Genomic DNA, 27,952 nt, shown 5'->3' with positions numbered 1-27,952 from the left:
CACATCAAGCTCAGAATGACGACACCTGTAAAATAATTGTGTAGTTTTGACAAGAAGCTGGAAACAATTAACATGATGGTCTTGACACAGATTACTAGCAAAAATGAAGTTCAGCATGAATATTTTCCCTTGCACTATATAATCAATGTGAGGAAGAACTATATTAGGTCATTTATCCCATTAGGAGCCAGGGCCTTGAGGCTCCTCATATATTTGAGATCTAAAAGCATAAGTGACTCCAAAATACAAAAAGAAAGCTATAAAATCTTAAGTGTTGTTTTAATAAATGTCTTAAAAAATATCAGGTCAACTAGTTTATCATGACAACTCTTATATGTAAGTTATAGTAAACACATGAGATGTGTGTATTTCTAAGATTCAATATTGGGTAAGGTCCCACAAGGTAAGAAGGCCTGGGACTACAGAAGGCAAACACGGTCCTAAATGTGCAATTATTTGCTTGACTTAGAACAGATACGGATAAAAATGCAAAATGTCATCACATTTATGGGGAAACAGCACCACCTTGAGCATAAACTTCTGGACTACACCCAATTTCCATTTACTAAGTATCAGTTACAACCATGTTTCACAAACTATGGTTTAACTAATTTATTCAGAAAATTATACTTCTGGAAATATACTTACCAAAAAGGGGGTTTTAAACTGTTGTATATATCATTAAAATATTATTAATAAAATATGGATGGCAAACTCTCTAAAGTCTCCATAGGACTCAACATTTATAAGTCAGACACCACATCTTCTCATGAGTTAATTTATTTGATCTTCCCAACTACCTCATCTTATATGTTGATAAAACTCAAGCTCAGAAAGATGAAGAAACTTAGGTCAGGAGAACAAAGTGACAAAGCTAATACTCAAAAGTAGCCCTCCTGACTCCAAACTTGGCTCCACACCTCCTTCCTTGTTTCTGTCCCTGATTGCTTGCTTCCCTTTATCTCACAACATCACAGCATTTATCTTCAATATTAGGTCTCAACACAAATTCAACATTCTCACTTGAATATAGCAAAAGAACCAACCCACTTAGTGTTGCCTCTGGCAATCCTACCAACACTCCCTGCAAACCAAAATAAAACAAAAAAACAAAAACCCCAAAGCCTGACTAATTCTCTAAAGAAACAGACTTCCTTCTGAGTTGGGATAACTCCATTTGTACACCCACATGCAGCTAAAGTCTAGCTGCTTGTGCATACTGGAAAAATCTAACCTTGACAAAAATGCCTACAGCCATCTCTTAAATGTCCTTATCAATAGCACAAACAATAAAAAATGTCCTTATCATTGTAATCCAAGATCAAAAGTGTTTGCTAGAAACCATAAATTAGATAGTTGGGATAATTTAGATAACCTCATTCTGAGCCTCTGACATGCGACAATCTTTTAGCTCCCTACGATGTCTCAGGAATGCTACAGCCACTTTATAATGCAGGACTTGAGGCACCTTCAGGATCTTAAGTTTGCTGTTCAGGACATCAAAACAGAAGACAACACACTGAAAGAAAAGACTATAATGGCAAGACACAAATGGGAATGTTGAGATCCTCATGAGATCTGGAAGTTACAGGCTTGAAAGAATTTTCATTTAAAATTTACCTACGAAAACATTTAGTGTTAGTTGCATACTTTACATTAAAATGTTCACTGACACCACCTATATATTAATGCTTAATGAGATTTCTTCATTTTATTTTCTTCATATAACTAACATCAAGCTTTATGTTGTTCAAAGAAGTACTGACAATTTTCTTTGCTAAACTCTCTCATGGTTGGAGGTGGGGAGGGAAAGCAGAAGGGAAGGGGGACAATAGACTCAGTGAGGAACAAAAGGAAGAGAGAAAAGGGAGAGGAAGGAAGGGAAGAGAAAATAAAAACAGAAACACAGGTGGTGAGCAGTAGAAGAAAAAGGAGCCAAAGTTTAGGGGCTGGCCAAGCCAGGGCCTGCACACCATTGTTTAGCAACCCAGACAGCTCTTTAGTAGGAAATGGTGATTCATTTTCCCAGGAAGTGAAGTAGAATGTGTGTGTTTGAGGCCTTTTGAATTCACCAACTTAGTATCAGAGGGCCCAGAACTTAATCAGAGTAATTCCAGTTTTAGGTAATTTAAAAGAGGAAAGAATTTTTCTCAAACTAATGGCAACAGACTCCCAATGGGTATCTTCACAAGTGAGTTCTCTCACTTCCATTTAATGCAACACTGCTCTGTTGGTTAATCTTTCAAATATATAGCTCTGAGGTGTGTCATTTTAAATGAACTTCCCGGAGCTGACCAAATACAGCAGAGAACTCCTTATGCTGGCTTTTAGGGTTCCCCCTAATGTGGGCCCAACCTACCTTTCCGATTTTGTCTTAGATTGAATCTTTTCACCGGCCCCCTACAAATGCTAAGCTGAACTACAACTTCCCTTCCAAAGACATTCCTGTGTTTCTCGCCTTGTCTTAAGCTGAATTCTGGGACTCAGAACTCTTCCTTCTGGGAATAGCTACATCCAAATCTTCGTCTTCCTTAAAAGCCATTCAACTCAAACACACTATGTCATAAATCCTCAACCTACCTGCCACCCAGCGTAGAAACAATGTCTCCACCATCCGAAATTATTCTTCTTGGCATTTATCATCAAAATACCTTGTGTAATAATTATTTTTAAAAAACAACAGGTTTATTGAGATATTCATATAACATAAAATTCATCTTTTTAAAGTACACAATTCAGTGGTCTTCAGTATATTCACGGAGTTGTGTGACCACCACCAATATCTGGTTTTAAGAACATTTTCATCACTCCAAAAAGAATCCTAGAACTCATATTAATCCCCATTCTCCACTTTCTCCAGTCCTTGACAACCACTAATCTACTTTCTATCTCTACTGATTTGCCTATTTTATTTCCTGTAAGTGGAATCATACAAGACTATCTTCACTCAGCATAATCTTTTATCCATACTGTATCATATATCTGTATTTCATTCCTTTTATTACCAAATAATATTCCATTCTATAAAAATTCTGCATTTTACTTATCCATCCATCAATTGATAGATACTTCTTTCCACAGAATGGAATTAATGAGTCAGATAGTAACTATATGCTTAATACACTGAGGCACTGCCATACTGTTTCCCAAAGTGACTGTTCCATATCACATTCACACCAGCAAGGGAGGAGGTTTCCACTTTCTCCCCTTCTTGTGGGTACTTGTTATTGTCCTTTTTTTTTTAAATTATAGCCATTCTAGTGAGTGTGAAGGGACATCTCACTGTGGGTTTGATTTGTATTTTTAAAATATTTTATTTATTTATCTTTAGAGGGGAAGGGAAGAAGAGGAGGGGAATATCAATGTATGGTTGCTTCTCATGAGTCCCCTGCTGGGAACTGGCCTGCAACCCAGGCGTGTGCCCTGACTGGGAATTGAACCATGATCATGTGGTTCCCAGGCCAGCGCTCAATCCACTGAGCTACACCAGCCAGGGCATGATTTGTATTTTTTTAATTAATAACTTTGAGTGTTTTCCAAAGGGCTCCTTGACCATTTATTTATCTTTTGAAATATGTCTATTCAAATTCCTTGCCAAATTTTACACTGGGTTTTCTTTTTATTGTTAAATTGAAGAGTTCTTTATTTATTTTGGATACAATTTCTAATCAGATATATGATTCACAAATATTTTCTTCTATTCTGTAGGTTATCTTTTCACTTTCTTGATGGTGTTCTTTGAAGCACAAAACTTTCCTATTTTCATGAAGTCTTACTTATTTATTTTTTCTTTGGTTGCTTGGTCTTTTGGTGTCATATATAAGAAATCATCACCTAACCCAAGGTCATGAAGCTCTATTATGCTTTCTTCAAGTCTTATAGTTTTAGCTCTTACATTCAGGTCTGTCTTCCATTTTGAGTTGATTTTTGTGTATGGTGCAGAGTAAAGGTCCAAATTCACTGTTTTGCATGTGGAAATCCAGCTGTGCCAACCCTCTGCTGGAAACACTGCTCTCCCCCCTCACCCCCTGAACTGTCATCAAATGACCATCAAGGTGAGGGCTCACTTCTGGACTCTCAGTTCTATTCTTTCTTTCTATCCATGCATCCATGCATCCATCCATCCATCCTAAGATAGCACTATGCTGTCTTGATTACTGTAGCTTTACAGTAAGTTCTGAAACTGGGAAATGTGAATCTTCCAACTTTGTTCTTCTTTTTCAAGATTATTTTGGCTATTCTGGGTCCTTTGCCTTTGCATAAAAATTTTAGGATCAATTTGTATGCTATAGTTATTTTAATTATTTACCTCTTTTGTTTTTACAGGACAGCCACAAGTTGAATTATTTGCTTTTGTTCAAAGCACAGTGATTTGCTCATAAAAGATACTTGATATTATTCAATATAAAATTAATGAATGATAAAGCCACAAACATCCCAAAGCCTACTGCATTATTCAAATCTAAACTATACAGAGAAAACACATCCCAAATGAACCACAAGAAAAACTTCAGTTTACCACCACGCAGGCAATGTGAAGCCCTTCCCCAACAATAATCCTTTAAATCTCCAGTATTATGTGTAAATGTAAATGTACTGAATAGTGCATTAGTAGTAGTACATTAGAAGTAACTGTACTGAACTTCCACAACATGATTTACATTCCCTTAATCTGGCAAGGAATGCATGAAAGTTCAAGGGCAGAGATTGCTACTTAAAATTTTAGCACCTTCCTCAGATACCCACTGAAATCCTAGAGAAATGAAAAATCCAGGTTTTGTAGGCAAAATCCTAATAAATACATTCACACTAATCTAGAGAGACCAAGCCCCGGTTTACAATCATAGAAGTTATAAGCATTTGTCCCTTGCTTGGGTGGAGAAAACTTCACCACCTTCCCACTCGGAAGTGTGCAAAGTGTGTAAAGCAGTATTTTTCTAAGCTTGCTAATTAGAAGAATCACCTGGAACATGATTCAAAAGGTCTGGAGTAAAGCCTGAGAATCTGTATGTTTAACAGGAGCCCCCAGTGATTCTCATCAGACAAGCATGTGAAACCAGATGCTTTCAGTTACCAACCTCATTTACACCTTCCAGTGGCTTGTCTACACCAACTCAACCTCACCTGGATGTCAGGGAACAGATGGACGCAGTTAGCAAGCCTCTCATTCTTTCCACCTTTTGTAAGAACAGTACCACCACACCCACCTAATTCAGCTGACATCTAAATTAACATTTAAATGAAACTGCTTTACAAAATAAAGTCATTTCTCCATTCACATAAGTACCCAGGCCTCTTGTCAGTGCTCAAGGTAAGCTCTCTAATTTGCGGTATTGCACCCAGCTTACTGTAAACTCTTATTTTATTACTAATATTTTCTGTCAATCTTTCCTTATAGAAACGTAGGTATTAATCAGCTATTTTAAAATGTTAACTTTACCTATAATAAAAACAATAAACACATGATAGAGAACAAAAGAGCATATAAAAAATAACCAATCCTCCTATGGCATATTTACTGCCATTTCTCTCTCTCTTTTTTTAAATAAAATATTTAGCTTGCCTTTAAACGGTCTCTTCTGAATACTGGCTTCTCAATCTCCCCACTCCCTACTGAGGAAAAGCTGCTAATTTCACAAACATACATACCCATGCCCCTCTACCTGGCTTTGTGGACAGTTAGACTGGACAGCTGGGGGGTCAAACCTTGCCTGCCTAACTGCACATTTTCATTTTTTAAAGTTAGATTAAGGGTTTTTCTCTTAACACAGAAAAGAATACAGAAACAATTACAACAGCCCATATGAAAACCTGATGAGCAATTGCCTGGGACTGAGGGTGGGGATGTTACCTAGGAAGAGGGCCAAAGGAAATTTCAGGGGTGACTGGGAATGTTCTAGATCTTGTTTGTGGTGGTGGTGATTATATATGAGTGTAGATGCTTGTCAAAACTCATCAAAAGCCCTCGCTGGTGTAAGCTTAGTGGATTGAGCGCAGGACTTCAAACCAAAGAATCACCATTCAATTTCTAGCCAGGGCACATGCCTGGGTTGCAGACCAGGTCCCCAGTAGAGGGCGTGTAAAAGGCCACCACACACTGATTTTTCTCTCCCTCTCTCCTTCCCTTCCCCTCTAAAGATAAATAAATAAAATCTTTTAAAAAACTCATTAAAATACACATTAAAATGGGTGCATTTTATTATATATAAATTATACCTAAAAAATAGGTGGTATAAAAAAGTAATTCATAATTTTTAAGGCTTTATTTTTTAGAGAGGGGAAGGCAGTGAGTGAGGGAGAGAAACATCAATGTATGGTTGCTTCTCGTGCACCCCATACTGGGGATCTGGCCCGAAACCCAGGCATGCACCCTGACTGGGAATTGAACCAGCAACCCTTTGGTTCACAGGCTGGCACTCAATCCACTGACCCACACCAGCCTGTGCATAATTTATAATCTTGATTAACACTTTCAAAATGGTACAGAAAGGTACAAAATTAAAGTGTAAGTCCCAAATGTCCTCAATCTCTCCTCCCCAAAATAATCAGCAACATCAATTTTCCTGTATAGCCTCCTAGAAAGAAAAATACTTTATGTCAGACTTCCGCCAAGATGGAGGCATAGGTGGAAACACTGTGCCTTCTCCCACAACCAAATTTGAATACAACAAAGGCTTGGAGAACAAAGACACAGCCAAAGAACAGAAAATTGAATTATACGGAAGTCCAACAACAAGGAACCGTTCAACCGGGAGGGTAAGAGGGGCGGAGCCAGCAGCAGAGCAGGGTCAGGCAGGAAGGATCCCCCAACCTAGGCACACAGGTAGCCCGGAACCAGTCGGGGTGTGGGGCAGACTGACCGAGGTTGCACATTTGCGCACAGTGAGACGGACCACACAGGCCCCAGAGGGCGAACCCAGTGGTGGAGGGCTGACGGCGGTAGCACACTCACGTGCAGTGGGATGAAACTCGTGGGCCCCGGTGATGGTGGCAGCTGTACCACCTGTGGCGGTGGCAGCGGGAGGCGGCAGATGGGATTGCCATTGCTCCTCTTTGACCCCGTCCCCACATACAGCATCACAACCCAGCAACTGAGTTGCCCTGCTCTGGTGAACACCTAGGGCTCCGATCCTGATACGTAACAGGCACAAACAGCCCAAAAGATGGCCCAAGAAGAACTCAAAGTCCCAGAGCCAATAACTCTAAGCGACCAAGAGATTGCTAGCCTCTCAGACGCACAGTTCAAGACACTGTTTACCAGGATGCTCACAGACTGGTTGATTATAGTCACAAATTAGAGGAACATATGAAGGCTAAACTAATTGAAATGAAGGGAGATGTACAGGAAACCAATAATGATGGAAAGGAAACTGGGACTCCAATCAATGGAATGGACCAGAAGGAAGAACAAAACATCCAACCAGAAAAGAATGAAGAAATGAGAATTCAAAAAAATGAGGAGAGGCTTGGGAACCTCCAGGACATCTTTAAATGTTCCAACATCCGGATTATAGGGGTACCAGAAGGGGGAAAGAAACAGCCACGAGTGGAACACTTATTTGAACAAATAATAAAGGAGAAATTCCCCAGTCTGGCAAAGGAAATAGACTTCCAGGAAATCCAGGAAGCTCAGAGAGTCCCAAACAAGTTGGACCCAAGAAGGAACACACCAAGGCACATCATAATTACATTAGCCAAGATGAAAATGAAGGAGAGAATCCTAGAAGCAGCAAGGGATAAGGGGACAGTCACCTACAAAGGAGTACCCATCAGACTGTCAGCAGATTTCTCAAAAGAGACCTTACAGGCAAGAAGGGGCTGGAAAGAAGTATTCCAAGTCATGAAATCCAAAGACCTACAGCCAAGATTGCTTTATCCAGCAAAACTTTCATTTAGAATGGAAGGACAGATAAAGTGCTTCTCAGATAAGGTCAAGTTCAAGGAGTTCATCATCACCAAGCCCTTATTATATGAAATGCTAAAGGGACTTATCTAAGAAAAAGAAGATGAAAAATATGAACAGTGAAAGGACAGCAAACTCACAGTTATTAACAACCACACCTAAAACAAAAGCAAACCAAGAAGACAGCTAGATCAGGAGTGGAACCATAGAAATGAAGAACACATGGAGGGTTAGCAACAGGGGAGTGGGAGGAGAAGGGGGAAGAAGGTACAGAAAATAGCATAGACAGTAGGTAGAAAGTAGATAGGGGGCGGGCAAGAATAGTAGGGGAAATATAGAATCTAAAGAACTTGAGACACGTGGTTATAAACTAACGGGGGAGAAGGGTGGGGGAGGGAGTGTGCAGGTGGAAGGGAATGAAGGGGGGGAATAGAACAACTGTAATGGTATAATCAATAAAATATATTCTAAAAAAAAGAAAAATACTTTATGTCTATGAATCTTTACTACCATCTGAATATTTAATAACCCACCTGGGAATGACAGAACTCAAAAGAAATACAATTAGCTATGGTTTCCTGGCTTCCTCACCTCTCATCCCCCACGCCCTATGAAGGGCAAAAGCAGCTTGAGTTGAAATCCCCATTTGTCAGACACCCATGAGGCACTTAGTGATATCTGTGTTTGGCTAACAGGGCCTTATAAGATACTATCCTCACCGTGAGTGGAAACACAGCATAAAAGAAAAAGCAACAGAAGGACCTTTAAATGCTGGTTTGGCCTCACTCTCTGGCAGTTCCAAGCAGGAAAGAGGGCAAGTGCAGCCTGAATTCAACACATGCACCAGTGTGCGTCTGATTAGCATTCACAGGCTCCAGGGCAGAAACATCTGCTTGGGACAGGGGTGTGTGTGCTGGGGACAAGCTGTCAAGGGTCCTTTGGGAAACAGAACTAGTATTTGTGGAAGCGTACTACTCAAAGACAGGTGCAAAAAGTAGAATTTGGTCTGTATTACCTTGATGAGTTATGTACTTTGTTCCACAGGATGCCACCAAGAAGCCATTTTTATAGACTGAAGCTGTGGTTCTCAAATGCCTAATGTCCCTGTAGGTTGTGACTTTATGGATCTGGCCTGGGAAATGTATATTCTGAAATGATTTCCAAGGTGATTCTTTTTTTAAAAAAAAGATTTTATTTGTTTATTTTTAGAGGGGAAGGGAAAGAGAGAGGGAAAGAAATATTAATGTATGGTTGCCTCTCCTGCATCCCCTGCTGGGAACTGGCCTGAAACCCAGGCATGTGCCCTGACTGGGAATCAAACTGCAATCCTTTGGTTTGAAGGCCCACATTCAATCCACTGAGCTACACCAGCCAGGTCCCAAGGTGATTCTAATACATTGCCAGATGTGGGGGACCCTGGATCAGGTTGTCTTCCACTTAGTGCCTAATATAATTCTATACCCAGATTTTAATTCTATACCCAACTCTACTCATGTTGCCTCCAGTCTATTCTCCATGCAGCACCCAAACCTTACCATGACTTAGTGTATGATTTCTCAGTGGCCTCTTGCTGCCTCTGGTGGAAGGTTCCAATCTTTAAAATGTCCTAATGAGATCCTTCCTCCTCCTCCACTGTGGTCCCCAACTCTTTCCCTTATGGACACAGTGGCCCCATTTTGGAGCTTTAGACTCACTGAGCACACTTCTCACCCATCTTCTCCACCTCTCCTGTGCCTCCCTGGAGTGCTCACTCCTCCCCCTCTCCTCTTCCATGTAAGCAACTGCTCCCTCCTAATTCTGGCCGGAAAGTGAGCTCTGAAAGAATGTGGAAAATGTTGGTCTGGGGGAGGGAAGAGGGCACTGACATTCATCATGTCACCCTTGTGCCTAGTGCTCTTGGATGTTTTCTTATACCCATCTCATTTTGGCCTCACTACCATCCTGTGACCTGCCCCCACATTCCAGGTAAACAAACCAAGGCTCGGGGAGGTGGCATGGCTTGTCCAAGTTTCCATAACTGTCAAGTAGCAAAGCTAGGAAACTCAGTTCTGATCTTTCTGGCTCCAAAATCTAGTGGGGAAAAGCAAGGGGGCAAAAAGAAAGGAGAAAAGACAGAGAAGGCCAGAGGATTTTGAAAAACACCCCTGAAAACCATCAGCATCTCAAAGGCTTCTATCAGGGCCCGGAAGAATTAAATCATCTTCAGTCAGTTATGCCCAGCTTGCTACAAAATAAACAGATCAGGAATAGAAGGGGTCCCTTTCATTCTGGTATTTACACCTCAGCTGGGTAAAACCACTTGAGCTCCATGCCTTCCTCACCTTGATGGAAAGTGAAGATCCAACGCCCAGAAACAAACAGCCATTCTGAGAAGGCACCGTTGCAACCACAACTGGAACTTACTGCTTTAATTCACACCAGTTTCCAGTAGGCCTGGCAATATTTTTAGAGGTTGGAGTCTGTATAAATAAAAACTGACTCCAAACTCCAGATCACTCTTGGATGTTGAAAAGATTCTTAATCAAAATCAATGCCAAAATGGAGATTTGGCAATTGCAGAAGACTGCACGTACCACAGCGTCTTTGCCTCAAACAGCAGCTTCAGCTACCACCACCGACTCGCCTCTCATTATCGCACTGCAGCCAGCACGCCGCAGAAGCAAGCTGACATCATCATCATCAGGGAAATTCTGCAGAAAGGCGCCGATCCTTCCAACCCTTTCCTACTCATCCACTGCTTCCAGAATTTTATGAAATTCTTTGTAGTTTAATTTTTAGTAGATAAGCTCCTAAAATTTTAATTAAAAGTGAAAGATAAAACCAACATTTACAAGTGCCTCTTATGTGCTCAGAGTTGGGCTAATGCTTAGTAAACATACAATTTATTCTGTACATGAATCCCAGGAGTTTATTATATTACCCCCACTTTACTGATATAAAATATGAAGTTCAGAGAGGTCACATAGAGACAAGTGGCAAGAGCTGCTTCAAATCCTTTTGTTAACTGAGCTAATGAATGCATGAATGAATGAGAATGGAATTAAGAGGCAAAGCTGGGATTCTCACCAGATCTGTATGTTCACATACACAGCCTTCAGGCTACCTCCAATATGGGACCCCTCAAACAAGACAGCATCATCAGGTGAGAACTTGTAAGGCACAGGTAAATCCTTCAACTGACAGAGTTATTCACAAGTCCTCTTGGGCCAAGGAATGCTATCTAAGGTGCTTTTGAATTCTGACACTATCTGTATTTTATCTTCTCCTTTGTGGACCAACGAAAAGGAATGGCATCCTCTCTTCTCCCAGGACCTCACACACAGGAAGCCCAGACATTGTCAGGTCTTGCATGGGATCCTCCCTCTAGCCAGGCACCACCCCACTTGAACAGATTTTATCCAAATGGGTACATCCAAATGGGTACACCTAACACCTTAGATAACTCCAAAAGCCAATGAAACTAAACATTGGGCAATCTTCTGCCAACTACTTAACTTCTTTGAACTGAATGGTGCTTGGCAGAGTCAGTGTTTGGGAATCATTTGTAGAAGGGATGACTGAATGGAGGGAGGGAGAATGAGTAGGTTACTAAACACCAACAGCTGACATGTGAAAGATCAGACATTGGACCGTCTGTTGTTCCTGTCATTTCCATAGTCATCAATCTGAGGGGAACAGAAAGAACTAGAGGAGGAAGGAGATTCCATTTCTCGGGCTACATCTCAGGAAATATGCTCCTATCACTTATCTTCCTAACCCCCTTTCTCAGCAGTCAGTCTATCTATATCCCTAGCCGCACACTGAGATAAGCGTTTCTGAGCACAGAAAAGAGACCTCAGTAAAAGATAAAGGTCTGAGGATTTGCGGCACACAGCCTGTGCAGAGAGCAGTCCAAGGCCCGGCTAGAGAGACTCGTAGCTCTATCTCTGGATTTGCCTCTGTAGAGATTTTCCAGGCCAAGCCCCTCCCAGGGTCCTGTCCTACTTTGGGCTTTGTTCTACTTTTCTGAAAGTAATTAAAAGCAAGAATTCAAGAGCCTGAGAGAACCATGGAGTTGGCAAGTCCAAACACCCAGGAAGAGCATACATATTCAGGGTCTTTATTCCTCAGTACTTAAGAACCAACAGTACATTCACCCAGAGACAAAGAGGTAAACTGCCTGGTCCACAAGAGGGATAAAAGCAAAACTGCTATACCAATGACTGTGGTGTCTGAATGACTCTTGTATTGCCACCTTTCTTCATTCTTTAAGGATGTCCAGTGAAATGATAGCAGCTACACAGGTGGCTGATTTCTGTCACATTCAGCATCTTTCAAATCAACTTCCTGGAGCTATCTGGAGTGATTTGTACATTTCATAACTACTGAACTATGCTACCCACCAAAGAACCAGGAAAAAGGTCTTGTCTCACAGTACTCAGCCACCACCCCAGGAGCCAGGAAAAGACAGTTAAAAAAAAAAAACCCCACCTGATGGGAAAGAGAGGGAACAACAACATGTTATAATCTACAATGAAATATCCAATGAAACAATCTACAATGAAAAAGTTCTCTCTACAAAATAATGCAGATTCTAAAGATTATAATTTCATTTGCAGAAAGTCCATAATTAGACAAATGTTTCCACGGTGTTATGAATCAAGAAATGCTTGCCTCTGTGTAGAAAGGAGGCAATAATAATTGGAAGCAGCACAAGAAGGGCCTGGGGGGTGCCTGGAAACATTTTATTCTGATCTGTTAGCTGGGTACGTGAGTGTGTTCAATTTGTGATCATTACAGTTGCATGCTTAAGGATTTGTTTGATTCTCTACACGTCTTTTATACATATGATAACAAATCACTCTTTATAGACAGAAAGTGGCTAAAACTTGCTGCTGCCTGCTTACAGAATCCCATCCGTGTACACTGTGCCAGAGAATTTTTAAAAAGAACAAACCCATAAGCCTATTTTCTCACCTTCAAATGGGTTTTTCATGGTTTTCAAATTCAGTTAAGAGGTTGTGTTTTTTTTTCCCCCAGGCTGAATATCACTGAATTTCAGGGCCTAATCAAGTCTTTTTCTGTACTTGGCCAATCTCTGGATGGGCCAAACATTGGCTGTGGTCCCACAGAGAGATCAAGAAAGCAATCCTTAAGCCTCCCAGGTCAGAGGCAGAGGAGCGCAGAGGCGTGGGGAGCACAGGCCTGCAGCAGCTTCGTCCAGATTACATGATGACTTGCTGGTGGGGGACCCTGCGATTCCCCGCCCAAGAACTATCACTTCCCTGCTACGACTCACTCCGCAAGGACCAATTAAAAACACTCTCCTTTGGGGAACAGAGGAAAATGAGACCAGGGAACGTCACTGGTCATTCTTTGTACACAAAGCACACAAAGGGATTGACTGAGTTCCTCTCCAACAGGAAACCATTAGTCTCGCAGAGCCAGGAAGAGGAGGAGGGAAGTGCTGAGTCTGCAAATGGGCACTGCAATACAGCTCAGTGTTTTTATAGAAACGATGTTCTCCTAATCAAAACACAGTTGCATAAATGGACTCACTCCACTTTAAAAAAAAAGAAATTTAAAGCCTATAAATAGAGACCACACAACCCTGATTAATAACTGTAAAGTTCTTTCTCTACTTTCTTTTTTAGAACATAGCTAAAAATAAAGGCTCGAAGCTTGGAATAATGTAAGCAAGTAATCCCACACACACACTGGGCTTTCCCCATATATGGCTGCGTTATTCTTCAGTCTTTGAAAAGACTAGATGAAGAGATGGCCAGCAACCAAAACAATCCTTCAGACATTTGAAAACCAGGAGAAAGAACTAGAAGAGCGGATGAATAACAAACAATTGCAAGGCTCAATGGGGGTAAATAACACTGAGAGGGATTAGTTGCCATAGCACTTTAAAAACATGCACACACATTCTGATGCTGGACCCCTTCCATTCAGAGGCTATTTTGCCCTCTGGTCTCGGCACTGAGAAGACTACAACTGTAGTACTTTAACATAAAGGATGTAAAAAAGGAAACCAGTGCAGGGGCATGACTGAAAATTTAATTAAGGCCCTTCTCTGTGTGAAATCTGTAACAGAGATGAGGGCACATCTCAAGGTCAGAGGAAAGGAGAGGAGATGTGAAAAAGAATAGGGTGGGGGACAGAATAGTGTGACCAGCAGAGTTGGCTCTGGAGGACCACTTCCTTAGGACGGAGGGCTATTACAGTGTCTGTTGGGTTCTACTCGAAATGTCTCTGTAGAAAGATTAACACATTCATGTCAAGTAAATGTCACCTTTGTGAGGCAGGCTGAAAGGTCATATTGCACAGTGTTTCATAGTTTACAAAGCCTCCTTACAGATATAACCCTGGACACAAGGTGAAGCACCTGCTTTTACTGATAGGGAACTGAGGCTCTGGGATGGTAAGGGACCTAACACAGGTCTTTGGAGGGTAACACAGTGCCTGAGGGCTGCTGTAGTGATTTGAAGCTGACTTCCAACGTGCAGGCCAGGGCTCTTTCCACTCACAAAATCTCAGACAGAGCACTGGTCAGACTGCCAAGTGTAGGTCTAGATGGCAGCTTGTCCACAATCTCACTCTGTGACCATGGACAAGTCATTCCCCCTCTTCAGACTCTCATCTCTAACTGGAAAATGATAGGACAGTCACAGATGACAGGAGGTGGGCTGAGGGGAGGCAGAGACAGACAGATGTGAACTGAGTGAGTCACCCTGCTCCACTCATCTGTAAGTCTGTCAAATTCCCAGACAGGACTCTTGGGCACTATCACTGCTTCATGCACGAAGACAGCCTGCCTGTTACAGACTGACATGTATGTATGAAATCCATCGAAATGATTTCTAAAACATAAGACTGGAAAACATCCTTATTCCTCAAAAAAAATAGAATAAGAGAATTACGTAGAGGTAAGATGAACTATAAATTTTCATTCCACTACTTTTTTTCTTTTTCCCTCTCAATGGAATTGACCTTCCTTAGGATGTTTCAGATTCTTTTCCTAAAAAGACACCCCACTTTTTGGTGATGCTGCATACTTCTAATGGTTTTCCCAGACATGCCTATAAAGGCTTTGCATTTGGCTAGGGAGTCAGTAATAACAAACTACAGCAACCAACATAGCAGGCATAGTTATTGAGGGGCTATGACAGGCACTCACTGTCGGTCAGCCCTTTCTATATCATCCCTTATCTCTGCAATTCGGATGGTATTCTTGTCTCCGTTTTATAGATAAGAAAACTAAGGCTTACAGAAGTTTAGTGACTTGACAGAGGAATGCCATTTAATAACTGCTGGGCTGGGATTTAAACTCTGTCTGGCTGACTCCTCAGCCTCTTCTTTCTTTCTCTCCTCCATTATGAGATCTCTAGTCAACACGCTAAATGCATCAAAGACTCTGGGTAATGCTGCTTGTTCATGACTTCTTCTCATTGCCATCCTGCAGAACAGGATACCTTCCTTGTGGTGATAAACACTACCGCTGAAATTCCAGGAAGGCTGGAGTGTAAGTAAGGTAGAGAAGAGGTGGGCCAAGCTGATGGCATTTAAAGTGACCCCAAATGCTTTTCCCCTGCACCACTGGGATCAGGTCCAGAATTGTGATTTCATTTCCAAATCACTAACCTGGTGAGGCACAAGCCCAAGAGAAGTTGGAGGCTCGTTCATGCGGTCATCGCTGCTGCTGGCAATGGCGTAGCCCCTGAGAAAAGGAAATAATTAGAGCAGCTCATTTAATAAAAGTTTATGTTTAACATATGTGAGAGTGATCTGGAGGCAGTCCCTGTAAGATTCGTAAGGATAACCAGAACGCCCCTTGCTGGGCAGCATATGACTGATTTCCCTTGTAGGGAAGGCAGAAGAATACCCCCCAAAATGCTGGAGTTTTGGAGTCAGAAAGACCAGAGCTTGCCACCACGGGCAGGTTGCTTAGCTTCTCTGTGTTTCAGGTCCACCATCTACAAAATAGGAATAACATGGCTGTGCGAAATAAACGAGGGATGAGTTAGATAAACTGCCAAGTGGAACATTGAGTACTGATAACTCGCTTATCTTGAGACAGTCTTGTAAAACACTATAGCACATTTTCACATTGCAATTTGAAATGGAAAACTTTCCGACCATAACTTCTCAAGGTGATGTAAATGCTACTAAAATGGAGGAAGGAGAAAGGAGAGTGAGGAAGTAATTGGGCAGGAGAATAAATACATTCCTTTCTGAACAATGGTGTGGTAGCTGCATAAGGCACAGAAGACATGAGACACAGGACATGGTTTCAGCCTACAACCTGTGAAAACACGGCAGACAGAGGAATCAGTGTCAAGAAATCAAAAATTAGCTCTTCAAACTGGTACTTCCTGTTAGGAGGCCACACTGAACTTAGATGGAACAGATAGCTAAGGAAAATGAGAGAGATGAGTAAAAGACCAAAAAAAACCTGCTTATTTTCATTTAATTCTGAAGTATATTTACTAGTTACATATGATACCAACATAGTACAGAGGCCATCTTTTCTACATCTCTATGTAGAAAAACTGAGTCACACAATAAGTGGAATAGTCATGTTAATTTCTGTGAATTGGAAAATAAATCTTTCTAAAATCCCATCCTCCCCAGCCTGTATTACAAACAGCATGGCAGTGATTAAAAACAAAGTTTGGCCCTGGCTGGTGTGGCTCAGTTGGATGGAGCATCATCTTATACAACAAAAGGTTGAGAATTTGTTCAATTCCCAGTCGGGGCACATTCTAGGTTGAAGGTTTAATCCCTACTTGGGATGCATGTGGGAGATAACCAATCTATGTTTCTCTCTCACATTGATGTTTCTCTTTCTCTTCCTTCTTCTCTCTCTAAAATCAACAAACATAAAAAAACTGTTGCCTTGAAAAAAAAGTTTGGAGTCAAGTTGACTGAGCTATGGCCCAGCTTTACCACTTACCAGTTACATGAATTTCAGCAACGTTTCCTGTCTGTGCTTCAATTTCCCCCCAAAATTGGGACTAATAATAGATGTTCCCTAACAGGTTTGTTATGAGGATTAAATGAGCTAATATTTGTAAAGCGCTTAGAACAATGCCTAGCACAAAGTAAGAATTATGTGTTTGAAAAATAAAATTACAATATATATGTCATACAGCTAGTTGTAAAAATTTGTTTGACCTCATTCTGTCTTCTCCAGATGACATTTGACAGCATAGTTCCAGGCAGACAGTAAGAGAATCTTTTTTTCTTTTTCTTTTCTCTGTCTTTTGCCTTTCCTTTATTTTTCTCTTCCTTTTTTCTTTTTTAAATTACTGATTCTATTTTTAAAATCATTTTAATTTTTGTCTCTCCTATTTATTATAAGATGAATTAATTCTGTTTTAAGTCATAAAGTAAGATCTCCTTGCTTGAAGAGGGTAGGGGTCAAGATCACAACTGTGCTAATTTTTGTATTTTTTTATACAATGTATATACAATGTGTAAAACCTACAGACTACAGGCCCAAGGTCAAGCTTGGGCTTGACCAAGAATACCACCAGCCTAACATTTCTTTCCTCTCACATGCAAACCTAGTACACCGTAAGGGCTCCATACATTAAAAGAGACATTTTTAATTGGCATTTTTAAAAGTGGCATTGTGGACTAGTCAGGACCAACCCTCCCATTGAGAACAAACAGAAAAAATAGACAAAGTATAAAACCCTTTATTTGAAAGCATCACAGAGCTTCCAAGGTAAGGAAGAATTGCAGAACCAAGATCTGTGAAAAGAGAGAAGCCCAACAAGGTAAACGAGGTATTTGCAAAAGAAACTTTCTCCTATAAAGTGACTGCCAGCTTCCAAAAGCAGTAGGCATAGGCTCAGAAACTGAACAGTGATTCTGACAGACTCATGGGGCTGGAGGGAAAAACTAGTCTGAGATCTGCCAAGGAGAAAGTATAGAAAATATCCCAGGCATTGAGCTAGGGCTACAACCTCAGAGCAAAGGTGAATCAGAAATAGACAAATCCTGACCATAATTATGTGTTCTAGGACTGATAGGCCACTTGCCCTGGCAATTTTATGAGACATAAATCACATAATATCTAAAATTTTTCATATATAACATCCAGTACTCAAAAATAACCAAGCAGATTCAAGGAATTGAAGAAATTTAAATGCTCCTGGCTGGTGTAGCTCAGTGGATTGAGCGCGGGCTACGAATCAAAGGGTTGCAAGTTCAATTCCCAGTTAGGGCATATGGCCAGGTTGCAGGCCAGGTCCCCAGTGAGGACCATGTGAGACAAAACCACACATGGATGTTTCTCTCCCTCTCTTTCTCCCTCCCTTCCCCTGTAAAAATAAATCAATTTTAAAAAAAGAAATTTAAATGCTAATTGGATGTGTGATTAAGAAATTGCCTTTAATTCTATGTAAAAATAGTAGACACACAAACTGAAAAGACACACTTTTCAGAATGAAATGCTATGCCTTAGATTTGCTTTAAAGTTAGCTAGTGAGGGGAAGAAAAAATGTGGATAGCAGTACAGATAAACGACTGCCCGTGTATTGTTGAAACTGGGTGATATATACAATGAGGTTTATTACTTTATGTACATATCTTCTCTCTCATGTTTGATTTTCCATAATTATGTTTTTTTTTAAGTACAGGTCATTGATTTTGCTATTACAGTTGTCCCAATATTTTATCCCCTTTACCCTCCTCCAACCTGCATCCCCCTCCCACCAGCACTCCTCCGACCCTTAGCTCATGTCCATGGGTCGTACATACAAGTTCTTTGGCTTCTCCACATCCTATACTATTGTTAACCTCCCCCCATCTATTTTGTGCCCACACATTATGCTTCTTATTCCCTGTACCTTCCCCCTATTCTCCCCCTCCTCCACTACTGATAACCCTCCATGTTATCACCATTTCTGTGATTCTCTTCTTGTTCTATTTGTTTACTTAGTTTTAGTTTTTGTTTTTTAGGTTCAGTTGTTGATAGTTCTGAGTTTGTTGTCATTTTACTGTTCATAGTTTTTGAACTTCTTCTAGTTCTTAAATAAGTCCCTTTAACATTTCACATAATAAGGGCTTGATGATGATGAACTCCTTTAACTTGATCTTATCTGAGAAGCACTTTATCTGCCCTTCCATTCTAAATGATAGCTTTGCTGGATAGAGTAATCTTGGATGTAGGTCCCTGCCTTTCATGATTTCAAATACTTCCTTCTAGCCCCTTCTTGCCTAAAAGGTTTCTTCTGAGAAATCAGCTGCTAGTCTTATGGGAACTCTTTGTAGGTAACTCACTCCTTTCCTCTTGCTGCTTTTAAGATTCTCTCCTTATCTTTAATCTTGGGTAACTTAATTACACACCGATGTGCCTCGATGTGTTTCTCCTTGAGTCCAATTTCTTTGGGACTCTTGGGGTTTTTTGGACTTCCTGGAAGTCTATTTCCTTTGACAGATTGGGCAAGTTTTCCTTCGTTATTTGTTCATATAAGTTTTCAATTTTTTGCTCTTCCTCTTCTCCTTCTTGTACCCCTATAATCTGGATGTTGGAACATTTAAAGTTGTCCTGGAGGTTCCTAAGGCTCTCCTCATTTTTTTGAATTCTTGTCTCTTCATTCTGTTCTGGTTAGATGTTTACGTCTTCCTTTTGTTTCAAATCATTGGTTTGAGTCCCGGTTTCCTTCCCTTCACTGTTGGTTCCTTGTATATTTTTCTTTATTTCACTTTGTATAGCCTTTCTTTTGTCCTTCATTTGGTGAACAAGCTCAACCATTTCTGTGAGCATCCTGATTAGCAGCGTTTTGAACTCTGCATCTGAAAGGTTGTCAATCTCCTCATAGCTTAGTTCTTTTTCTGGAGTTTTGATCTGTTCATTCATTTGGGCCATACGTTTTTTTGCCTCGGCACACCTGTTACGTTGTAATGGATGGAGCTTTGCGTAGTCACAGGGGGTGGGGGGCAATCCTCTTTGCTGTGCTGTGGCTCTGTCAATCTGGATAAATGTTTCTTTAACTCCTTGGTTGTCATATTTCCATGTAATTTGAGAATCTCTGGCAGTTTTTTGTTTTTAAATTGGTTGTTATCCTTCTCTTGGTTGTAACTGGTTAAATTGGTTATGTTTTAATTTGGTAAAAAATTAAAACACCCAGTTTATGAGGAGACAATACACAAAAAAACCCAACAACAACAACAGACAGTAGAAAGGGGCCCATAGGAGATCCAGATAAGAGAGCTATCTGATAAGAACATGGTTAAATGTTGTCAAGGAATAAAAAGACCAAACTCACAATTTCAGCAAAGAACAGGACATATGTGATATAACATAAAATGGAAAGTTTAGAACTAAAACATTTAATAATGAAATTAAAAACCCAATGGATGGTTTTAATACATATTAAAAACAGAAAAGGGAAGAATTAATAAATTGGAAGATAAATCAGATCAAAGCAAAGAAAGACAAAGTGATGGAAAATACAGAAGAGAATTGGTTGATTGTAATTGATATGCAATTAGAGACTCAAAAGGAAAAGAGCAGAAAAATATTTTAACAGATAATGGCTGAAAATCACCAAAAAGATGAAAAACATCAAAACATGAATACAAGAAGCAATAGAGAACACAATCAGAATAAATACAGTAGGCATATCAGAGTCCAACTTCTGAAATTCAATAACAGTGAGAAAATCTTAAAAGCAACTGGGGGGAGGGGAGGAGGAAGAAAAACAAAGTATATCAAAGGAGCAGCAATGAAACAAACACCTGATTCCCCAGGGAAGATAAATGCAGTCAGAGACAATAGGGCCATAGTCTAAACATGTAGAAAGGAAATTACCTCCAGTCTAGAATTCTATACACAGCAAAAATATATGTCAAAGATAAAACAGACCTTTTCAGACAAACAAAAACAAATATATTTATCACTAGCATTTCTAAAGGAAATGATAAAAGGTATGCTTTAGGCAGAAGGAAAATACAAGACACTGGAAGCTTGAAGATGGAGATATGAAAAGTAACAAAGGAAAACGTTAGTAAAAGTAAAAAAATACCAACTATATAACAATAATAGTATCTCCTGGGGCTTAAAATATATATAACTTTTTAAAAAATGATTAGGCAGACATTCTCCACTTCTATCTTATCACAGTTTTATGCAGAGAGGCAATATACCCAGTCCAAGCAACTACATTCATCAGTCTTCCTTAAAGCTAAGAGTGAAACATCATGTAATACAGACGTTCAAGTCAATGGATAAGTCTTCCAGCAAAGCTCTTTAAAAGACAGGCAAGCCTCAGCTGAAGACAGCTTTTATCTTTTGTTTATTCCTTTCTTCTTAACTGTAACACAGAAGCATTGCCGGGGTAGAGCAGTCACCTTTTGATCATAAGGTAACAAGCATAAGGAAGAAAGCTAAGAGTGGCTGAGTGAATGACAAGAAGGAATTTTGAGTCCCTCATGGCATAACGGAGCCTTGGTACCAGCCCTGGACTGCCTGCCTCTGAGCTTCTTGCTGCATAAGAAAAATAAAGCCCTGCTTGGCTTAGTCACTGAAGATGGATTTCTATAACATGAAGCCATATGCAATTTCTATCATATGTGATTCAGGTGTTGCCTTATACATGTTCAGGGTGAAGGAGATAAAACTTACTAACACAGTAAGAGCATGAAGGTCCTAAGGCCCCTATCAAAATTTTTACTCTTCTATATCATCTTCTGTATCACCAAGTTGAACTAGGAGACCTCAATTCCAAAAGGATGCAGAGACATAGCCCCAAAGATTGCATGACAAATTCTTCTAGGCCAAAGAATAAAACCAGGCTTTTTTTAGTCTTATTTTTTTAGGACAGAAAGAGTAACATAATTCTCAAAAGAGTGAGGCTGAGAAAAAGTGAAAGGAGGCACAAAAGCTTTCTTTGTTTAAATACCCATCTCTAAACAGCAAACTCACCCTTTGGGATGCTGCAAAACGGAAACCATCAATTCCACTGCCAGGGCTCCGGCAATCATGGCCAGTCCTGGACGACTCACAGTGCACTGCTGGTCCAAGGTCCGGTCTTTGGTTGACTACAGAGAGAAAATCATTGGCATGTGCTCAAAGGTCTATCCCACTCAACTCTAGCTGTGTGAAGCATGAAACACCTCTACGATAAAGCTATACAACATAACCAGATGCTCACTACTGGCAAAGAACATTCAGCCTCAAATAATACTATTTCTTGCAAGTTCCAAGAAAAATAAAATATATGATTTAGGTAACTAAATTAGGTATTCTGCTAAAAAGCATTAGCAATTACAAACAAATTAAAGATTCGGAGCTTAGCTCTTTCACATATGGAATTACATTGTGTGCCCTTTTAATTGACTCAGTTCACCTCTTCTGTGCTTGCTTGTTGAGAGACAGAGACACAGAGAAGAGTTATTGTTTGATTAGCACACATTTCTGTCCTGCCATTTTAATTGCGCTAATGATGCCGAGTGCCGGTGAGATGGAAGCAGTCCTCAGTTCCCATGTGCCTCTCACAGTGTGGGCACCTTGTCATCCTGACTGTGATCCCGGGCTTAAATACGAGTAAGTGTTTCGGTTACAACATGGCTCCAAACACAGTTCAACCAAAGAAATTCTCATATTCTAACTCTGGGCAAATTAAACGGGGCTATAGGGGAAATTTTTACCTTATGAACATAAGTGACTTTACTGCAATAGACCCTTAATTCTAGTTGTTAATAAAAAAATAACAGGACCAGCTGTGCATTATAGCACCATGAGGGAGACCCTTGGTGTTATAAGCCATCTTTATTTGCATATGAGAATGTTTATCTTTTTTCCTTTATACTGGGAGGACATAAAAGCCAGTCATCCAGCACAGGTATGAGTTATTAAGAAACATGTTTTAAAGAAGTAGAAAATGGAGGGGAGGGTACAGAAAACACCTCTGCTTTTTTCCACTGCAAGTGATTATCTGTTCTGATAAAAGACTCAGACTCTGCCTTGTATGGTGGCATTAACACTACAGTGTCTTACATTTGAACAGTGTAGTGCTTGCTGTTCAGAGCTTTCATGTTTGACCCACCATGCACTGGGAAGGAGAAAGTATTCTTCCTTCCCCTATGGGGTTAGCAGATAAAATACAGGATGCCCAGTTAAATTTGAATTTTAAATAAACAATGAATATCTTTTTAGTATGAGCAGATCTTGAATATTACATGGGACATACTTATACTAAAATGTTATCCATTATTTACCTGTAATTCAAAGTTAACAGGGAATCCTCTATTCTTACCTGCTAAATCTGATCAGCTTATAGGCCCCAGCCCCACTCTGCAGAAGCACAGATGGTCTAAGAGACTTATTTGAAATTACTGATGAGGCAGGGTCCAAGCTTGGACTGGAATCCGGGTCTTACTCCCCATTTAGTGCTCTCTTCACTAAGAGACGCACAGGAGACAGTGCTGAGCACTGCCAGGGACCAGTCCACCCTGCAGTTTCCTTGCCGAGGTTTACACAAAAATGGTTTGTTGTTGCACAGGAACAGCTACACATGGTTGATGGTACCAACCAAGGCTCATAATGGGATAATGCCACCCTGTAAAATGAAGACTTCTTCTCTTCATTAAAAGACAATAATTAAATAGTCACCAAGGAGAAGCCAACTAACTCTCTCTGTCCTTGTGGGCAAGAAAGCTGTAGGAAATATTTGGAACCACAAAGAAATTCACTTACATCTCCTGGGGCCACCACATCATTGCAGAAATAGCAGCCAAGTTTGTAGCCAGGGATATTGGCAAAAAGCGACGAGCCCAGGTCACCAGGTGCCACAGGGTGGCTGGGACACAAGTCCCCGGCCCCATGATGCTTAGGTCTCTTTAGCCCATGTCTCATGACAACAAATGTGTCAAAGCCCAAGGCAGCATTGATGACCAGCTATGGGTTTCAAGAAATAAAAGAACAGAATTAAGAGACAATTAACATATTTTAAAACATCAATCATATTTGGTCAACTCTTAAATTTTATAAGTATTTGAATATAAGTGTAATTAGATACTAGATGATAATGTTGGTGAAAGCTACACAATACTGGGGGCTTATTAAGTGCAAAAGACTTGACAAGTGATTAAAATAACTTATCTCTTCTAGTTTAATTTAAAACTCCTACGAAACATTTCCTATTGAAAGATAAGGATATTGAAAGTCAGAGAGGTTACTTCTATAACTTGTTCAAGGTCACTTAGCTGGTAAGAGGTAAGGGTATAAAACCACATTTTGATGTTTCTCAAGCCCATTCTTTCTGCCATAGACTATTGTGCTATTGTTTGTCATCTCTACACAGACTTTTCTGGTAACAGCTTTGAGATGTAATTCATATACTATACAATTCACTCTTCTCATACATTTTTAAGAACAGCTTTTTAAAATTTATACTATAAAAACCTCTCTTAGTTGTAATTTAGCTTATTCTCCCAAATTTTTGGTTACATAGAAAGTTAGAAAAACGAAGAAAAACCAAACCAGAAAAGAAAACAAAAATCACTCACAATCTTAGAGCTCGAACAGTTACTATTAATAATTTGGGGTATATCTTCCTATTATTTTTTCCTTTTATCTGCTATTCCTCCCCAACTCTTTCTCCTTTTTTTTGCTTCTCCCCCCTTGACAGACACAGATATGAATGTTTGTATACATATTTATAAATATATAATTTATAAATGTATAAAAATATATAATTTTATTGTATATATATTTATATACAAATGCATACATATATACATGTATTTTTTATGTTTATAACATATATTTTACCTTGCTTATATAATGTACTTTGCTTATACAATATACCTTGCTTACATAATGTAATTTTACCTTGCTTATATTTAATATAATGTGGCATTTTCTAAGTTATTAAAATTCATGGAAAACATGACCATGAATGGCTGCATATTACTCCATCACATGTATAAGGTCTATCCAGAGAGTATCCACCCATGTAATATAAAAAAATAAAGACATTTATTGAAAAAGATACAAGATACAAGAAACATTGCACATAGGACAATGACACCTCAGTCCCCTTCAAAGTAGGCATCTTGGGAGCTCACACAGTTCTTCCAATTGCCATCACCGACCTTATCATGTTTTCCTGAATCTTATCAAAGGTCTGAAATCTCTTTCCTTTCAAAGGTAATTTTAGTTTTGGAAAAGCCAGAAGTCACAGAGCACCAAATCTGGGCAGTAGGGGTTACTGAATCACCTGGGTGATTTGATGAGTCACCAAAAAAACCTCTGCACCAGAGGTGATGCATGAGGGGGCATGCTGTTTTGATGAAGCTCCCAATCACCAGCTGCCCACAGCTGCAGCCTTCTGAATCATCCAATTAGTTTCGGCAGGGGAATGTTCAAGCTCAGTGCAAAATTTGATGAAGATTTGTTGCTCTACTCACTCAGTCACTTTGAAGGCGATGGCCACACAGTGGACTCAGTGGTGTCTGTCCCCCACTGACTAGTACAGTGAAGTCATCATTGTTCACACAGGTGCATTCCAGTCCACTCTCTTTGGCTGCCAGGTTACATCGATGTTGTGCAGACTGTTCTCATTATATTAATGGCTGGACTTTTTCTGGACAGACCTCATATGTACCATGATTTATTTAAACATTGGTACTGTTGGTCTTTGAAGTTGTTTCTGACCAAATAATAGTAAATAAGACAAAATCTTTGCTCTCTTGGAGCTTACATTTTAGTGTGAATACTCCTAGTATAGAGTGCCTCAAAAGGTATGAAAATTAAATGGTAAAGGATAACTATTATGTTGGATGATGGCTGTGAAGCAGATAATCTGGAGTGGACGCCCTTTTGCACTGCAACACACAAAGCACACGTCTTTGCTGGAAGGAGAGTGGACTGAGGACACTTCTCCCTGCAGGGTGATGGTACATTAAGTCACGATCGAAGACAAAAGCCCCAGGATCCACACACTCTACCTTTCTCTTGCTCGCAGCAATGACGGCAGGAAGCCACCTGCTCTCCCTGGTGTCCATCAGCAGAAAGACAACATCGTGGCTGTCAATGAGCTGCTCCAGTTGCTCCACATCCTTGCGGGCTTGCTCCAGGGTGACGCTGGAGAAGTTCACTGGGTGGCCAGGCATGGGGATGCTCATGTTGAACCCTCTGGCATTCTAGGGAAACACCAAGATAGATGGATGTCCAAAGCAGAGGTATAGGTGGTATTTTAGAGCCCATGTCTCCCCATAACTACAAGCCTGTCTGCATGGTCACCTGCACCAGAAATTTCTCCATGCATCATTATGCTGCTTTTTCCTCTTGCTACCCGTGCCCTTCACCTTCTTTAACTGTGTTTCCTAGACCTCTTTGGCCTGTCACCCCAGGGTCCTTAAGTCTGGATAAAGATGCAAACAGAGAAATATAGATACAAGTTTCAAAGTGGGTGGGGGGCACTTCCCATCTGAGGCAAGAACCCTGGAGAAAACTGTTTATCTTTCACTCTTTCCTACAATCTGAGGCCAAGAAACTTCATCAAAATGCCCTCTGCCTACACAAATCCCCTCTGTCTAGCCAAGCTGTCTCTCATTGTTCCCAACTTGCCCTGACCTCCATTTCCTTAGTGTATAACATCTTCAAATGGGGCGTTACAACAAAAATAATTTGATTTAATAAATTCACTTACAATCAGAATAAGCATTAGTCTTAATCTTCTTAGCATTATAAATATGAAAAAACAAACCCCTCAAAACCGAAGACTCTACTTCTAACTTTCAGCCAGAAAATCTACTTAGGAGTATGTAGATATCTGTCGGGGAGGTGGGCAGTGTGGGGGAGGTGGGGATAGCTGAGTGTGGTACTGAAGTGAAACCTCATTCCTGCTCAAAAGTAGAGGGTGCCTGGTGACCCGGGTTTTCCAAGTGCAGGGATTCAGTATTTTTCACAGGGGCTTTAGGATAGCTCTGTAATTTACCATTTGCTCCTTCTGGCTCCAGAGTATCTTAGCAGATTAATAGGGAATCACAAATAGGTGCCAATGAAGCTGGGGACACTAACTTTCCACAGAAAAAAAGTATCCTAGAATTACAAACTGCACCCTTGACCCCCTGCATAGAGCTGTCCATAGGGAAATATATGAAAACATCAGCTTTTTCATTCCTTTGCCAAAACCCCTCACCTACTGTACAAACAGCTCAGGGGCAGGGCAAGTCTTGTTACACAGGAAAATCTATTTTGTACAGTGTAGCTGTTTTCTCCTAATCTTAAATTCTGAATTCAAGAAAGAGGTAACAGTGATAACAGCAACAATTTTTAAAAGAATTCAAACAAAAAGTTGCAAGCAAAGCAGGAAAGGATGCCAGACAGAAAGGACTTCAGAAAGAATAAAGGTTCAAAACAAGTCCATTTTAACAATGAGAACACCACAAAGACAATTCTCGGGACTTCATTCATTTATTGATTAAGTGTGGTGCATTGACCATGTACCAAGTGAGTGCTATAAGAAATAACAGGAAAAGCAACAGCCATGTAATAATAAAAATATATAATAATAACAACTTACTGCCTTATTACAACTGGCAACACATTTTAAATGGTGGTAGCTTGATCCAGTTATTATCTAGATATTTTTAATGACATCAAGATTAAAGCATAATTATTCAGTACCAATTCTGACCTATTGAATAATGTAGATCCTCACCTGCATCCACTTTGCTAGCCTGAATAATTCTCTGCTTGCTAAAATTTCAGCCAATAGGCCTCTGTAGGACTAGTCCTTGGCCCACCATTTACATTACACAGCTGAGGATGGAATTCAGCAAGTTTCAGCACAGTTGGTTTCAACCTTGGTTGCACACTAGAACCACTCAGAGAGTTTTATAAAATCCTAATGAAAGATTAGGGTTTATAAATCCTATGCCAGATTAGGATTTATAAATCCTAATCCATAGACCATTTAAATTGGTATCTTTGAGACTGGGGCCAGCTAACAGTATTTCTAAAACTCCCCAGACAATTCATTTGTGTAGTTGGGGTGAGGTATAATGTATAGAAGGGGGTGAAATGCATAGATCTCAAGTATA

General features: G+C 40.1%; 1 protein-coding gene across 8 annotated transcripts in view; it reads right to left on the bottom strand.

Moving 5' to 3' along the window:
• The window catches only part of ATG7 (autophagy related 7), a 289,420-nt gene that overhangs the window by 175,669 nt on the left and 85,799 nt on the right, over nucleotides 1-27,952 (bottom strand). For all 8 annotated transcript variants that reach the window (XM_037050611.1, XM_037050601.1, XM_037050667.1 and 5 more), the window contains 4 exons: nucleotides 25,853-26,047; nucleotides 23,598-23,798; nucleotides 21,825-21,940; nucleotides 15,530-15,605 (listed from right to left, as the gene is read on the bottom strand). In XM_037050611.1, coding sequence (XP_036906506.1) covers nucleotides 15,530-15,605; nucleotides 21,825-21,940; nucleotides 23,598-23,798; nucleotides 25,853-26,047 — 588 coding nt within the window. The remainder of the gene's footprint in view (nucleotides 1-15,529; nucleotides 15,606-21,824; nucleotides 21,941-23,597; nucleotides 23,799-25,852; nucleotides 26,048-27,952) is intronic.

Source organism: Sturnira hondurensis, unplaced genomic scaffold (genome assembly GCF_014824575.4).
Source record: "Sturnira hondurensis isolate 20B ecotype Veracruz unplaced genomic scaffold, ASM1482457v3 Scaffold0000867, whole genome shotgun sequence".
In the NCBI taxonomy this organism is placed as follows: domain Eukaryota; kingdom Metazoa; phylum Chordata; class Mammalia; order Chiroptera; family Phyllostomidae; genus Sturnira; species Sturnira hondurensis.
Note: the sequence above shows the minus strand (reverse complement) of the source record. Positions and strands in the feature narration are given on the sequence as shown.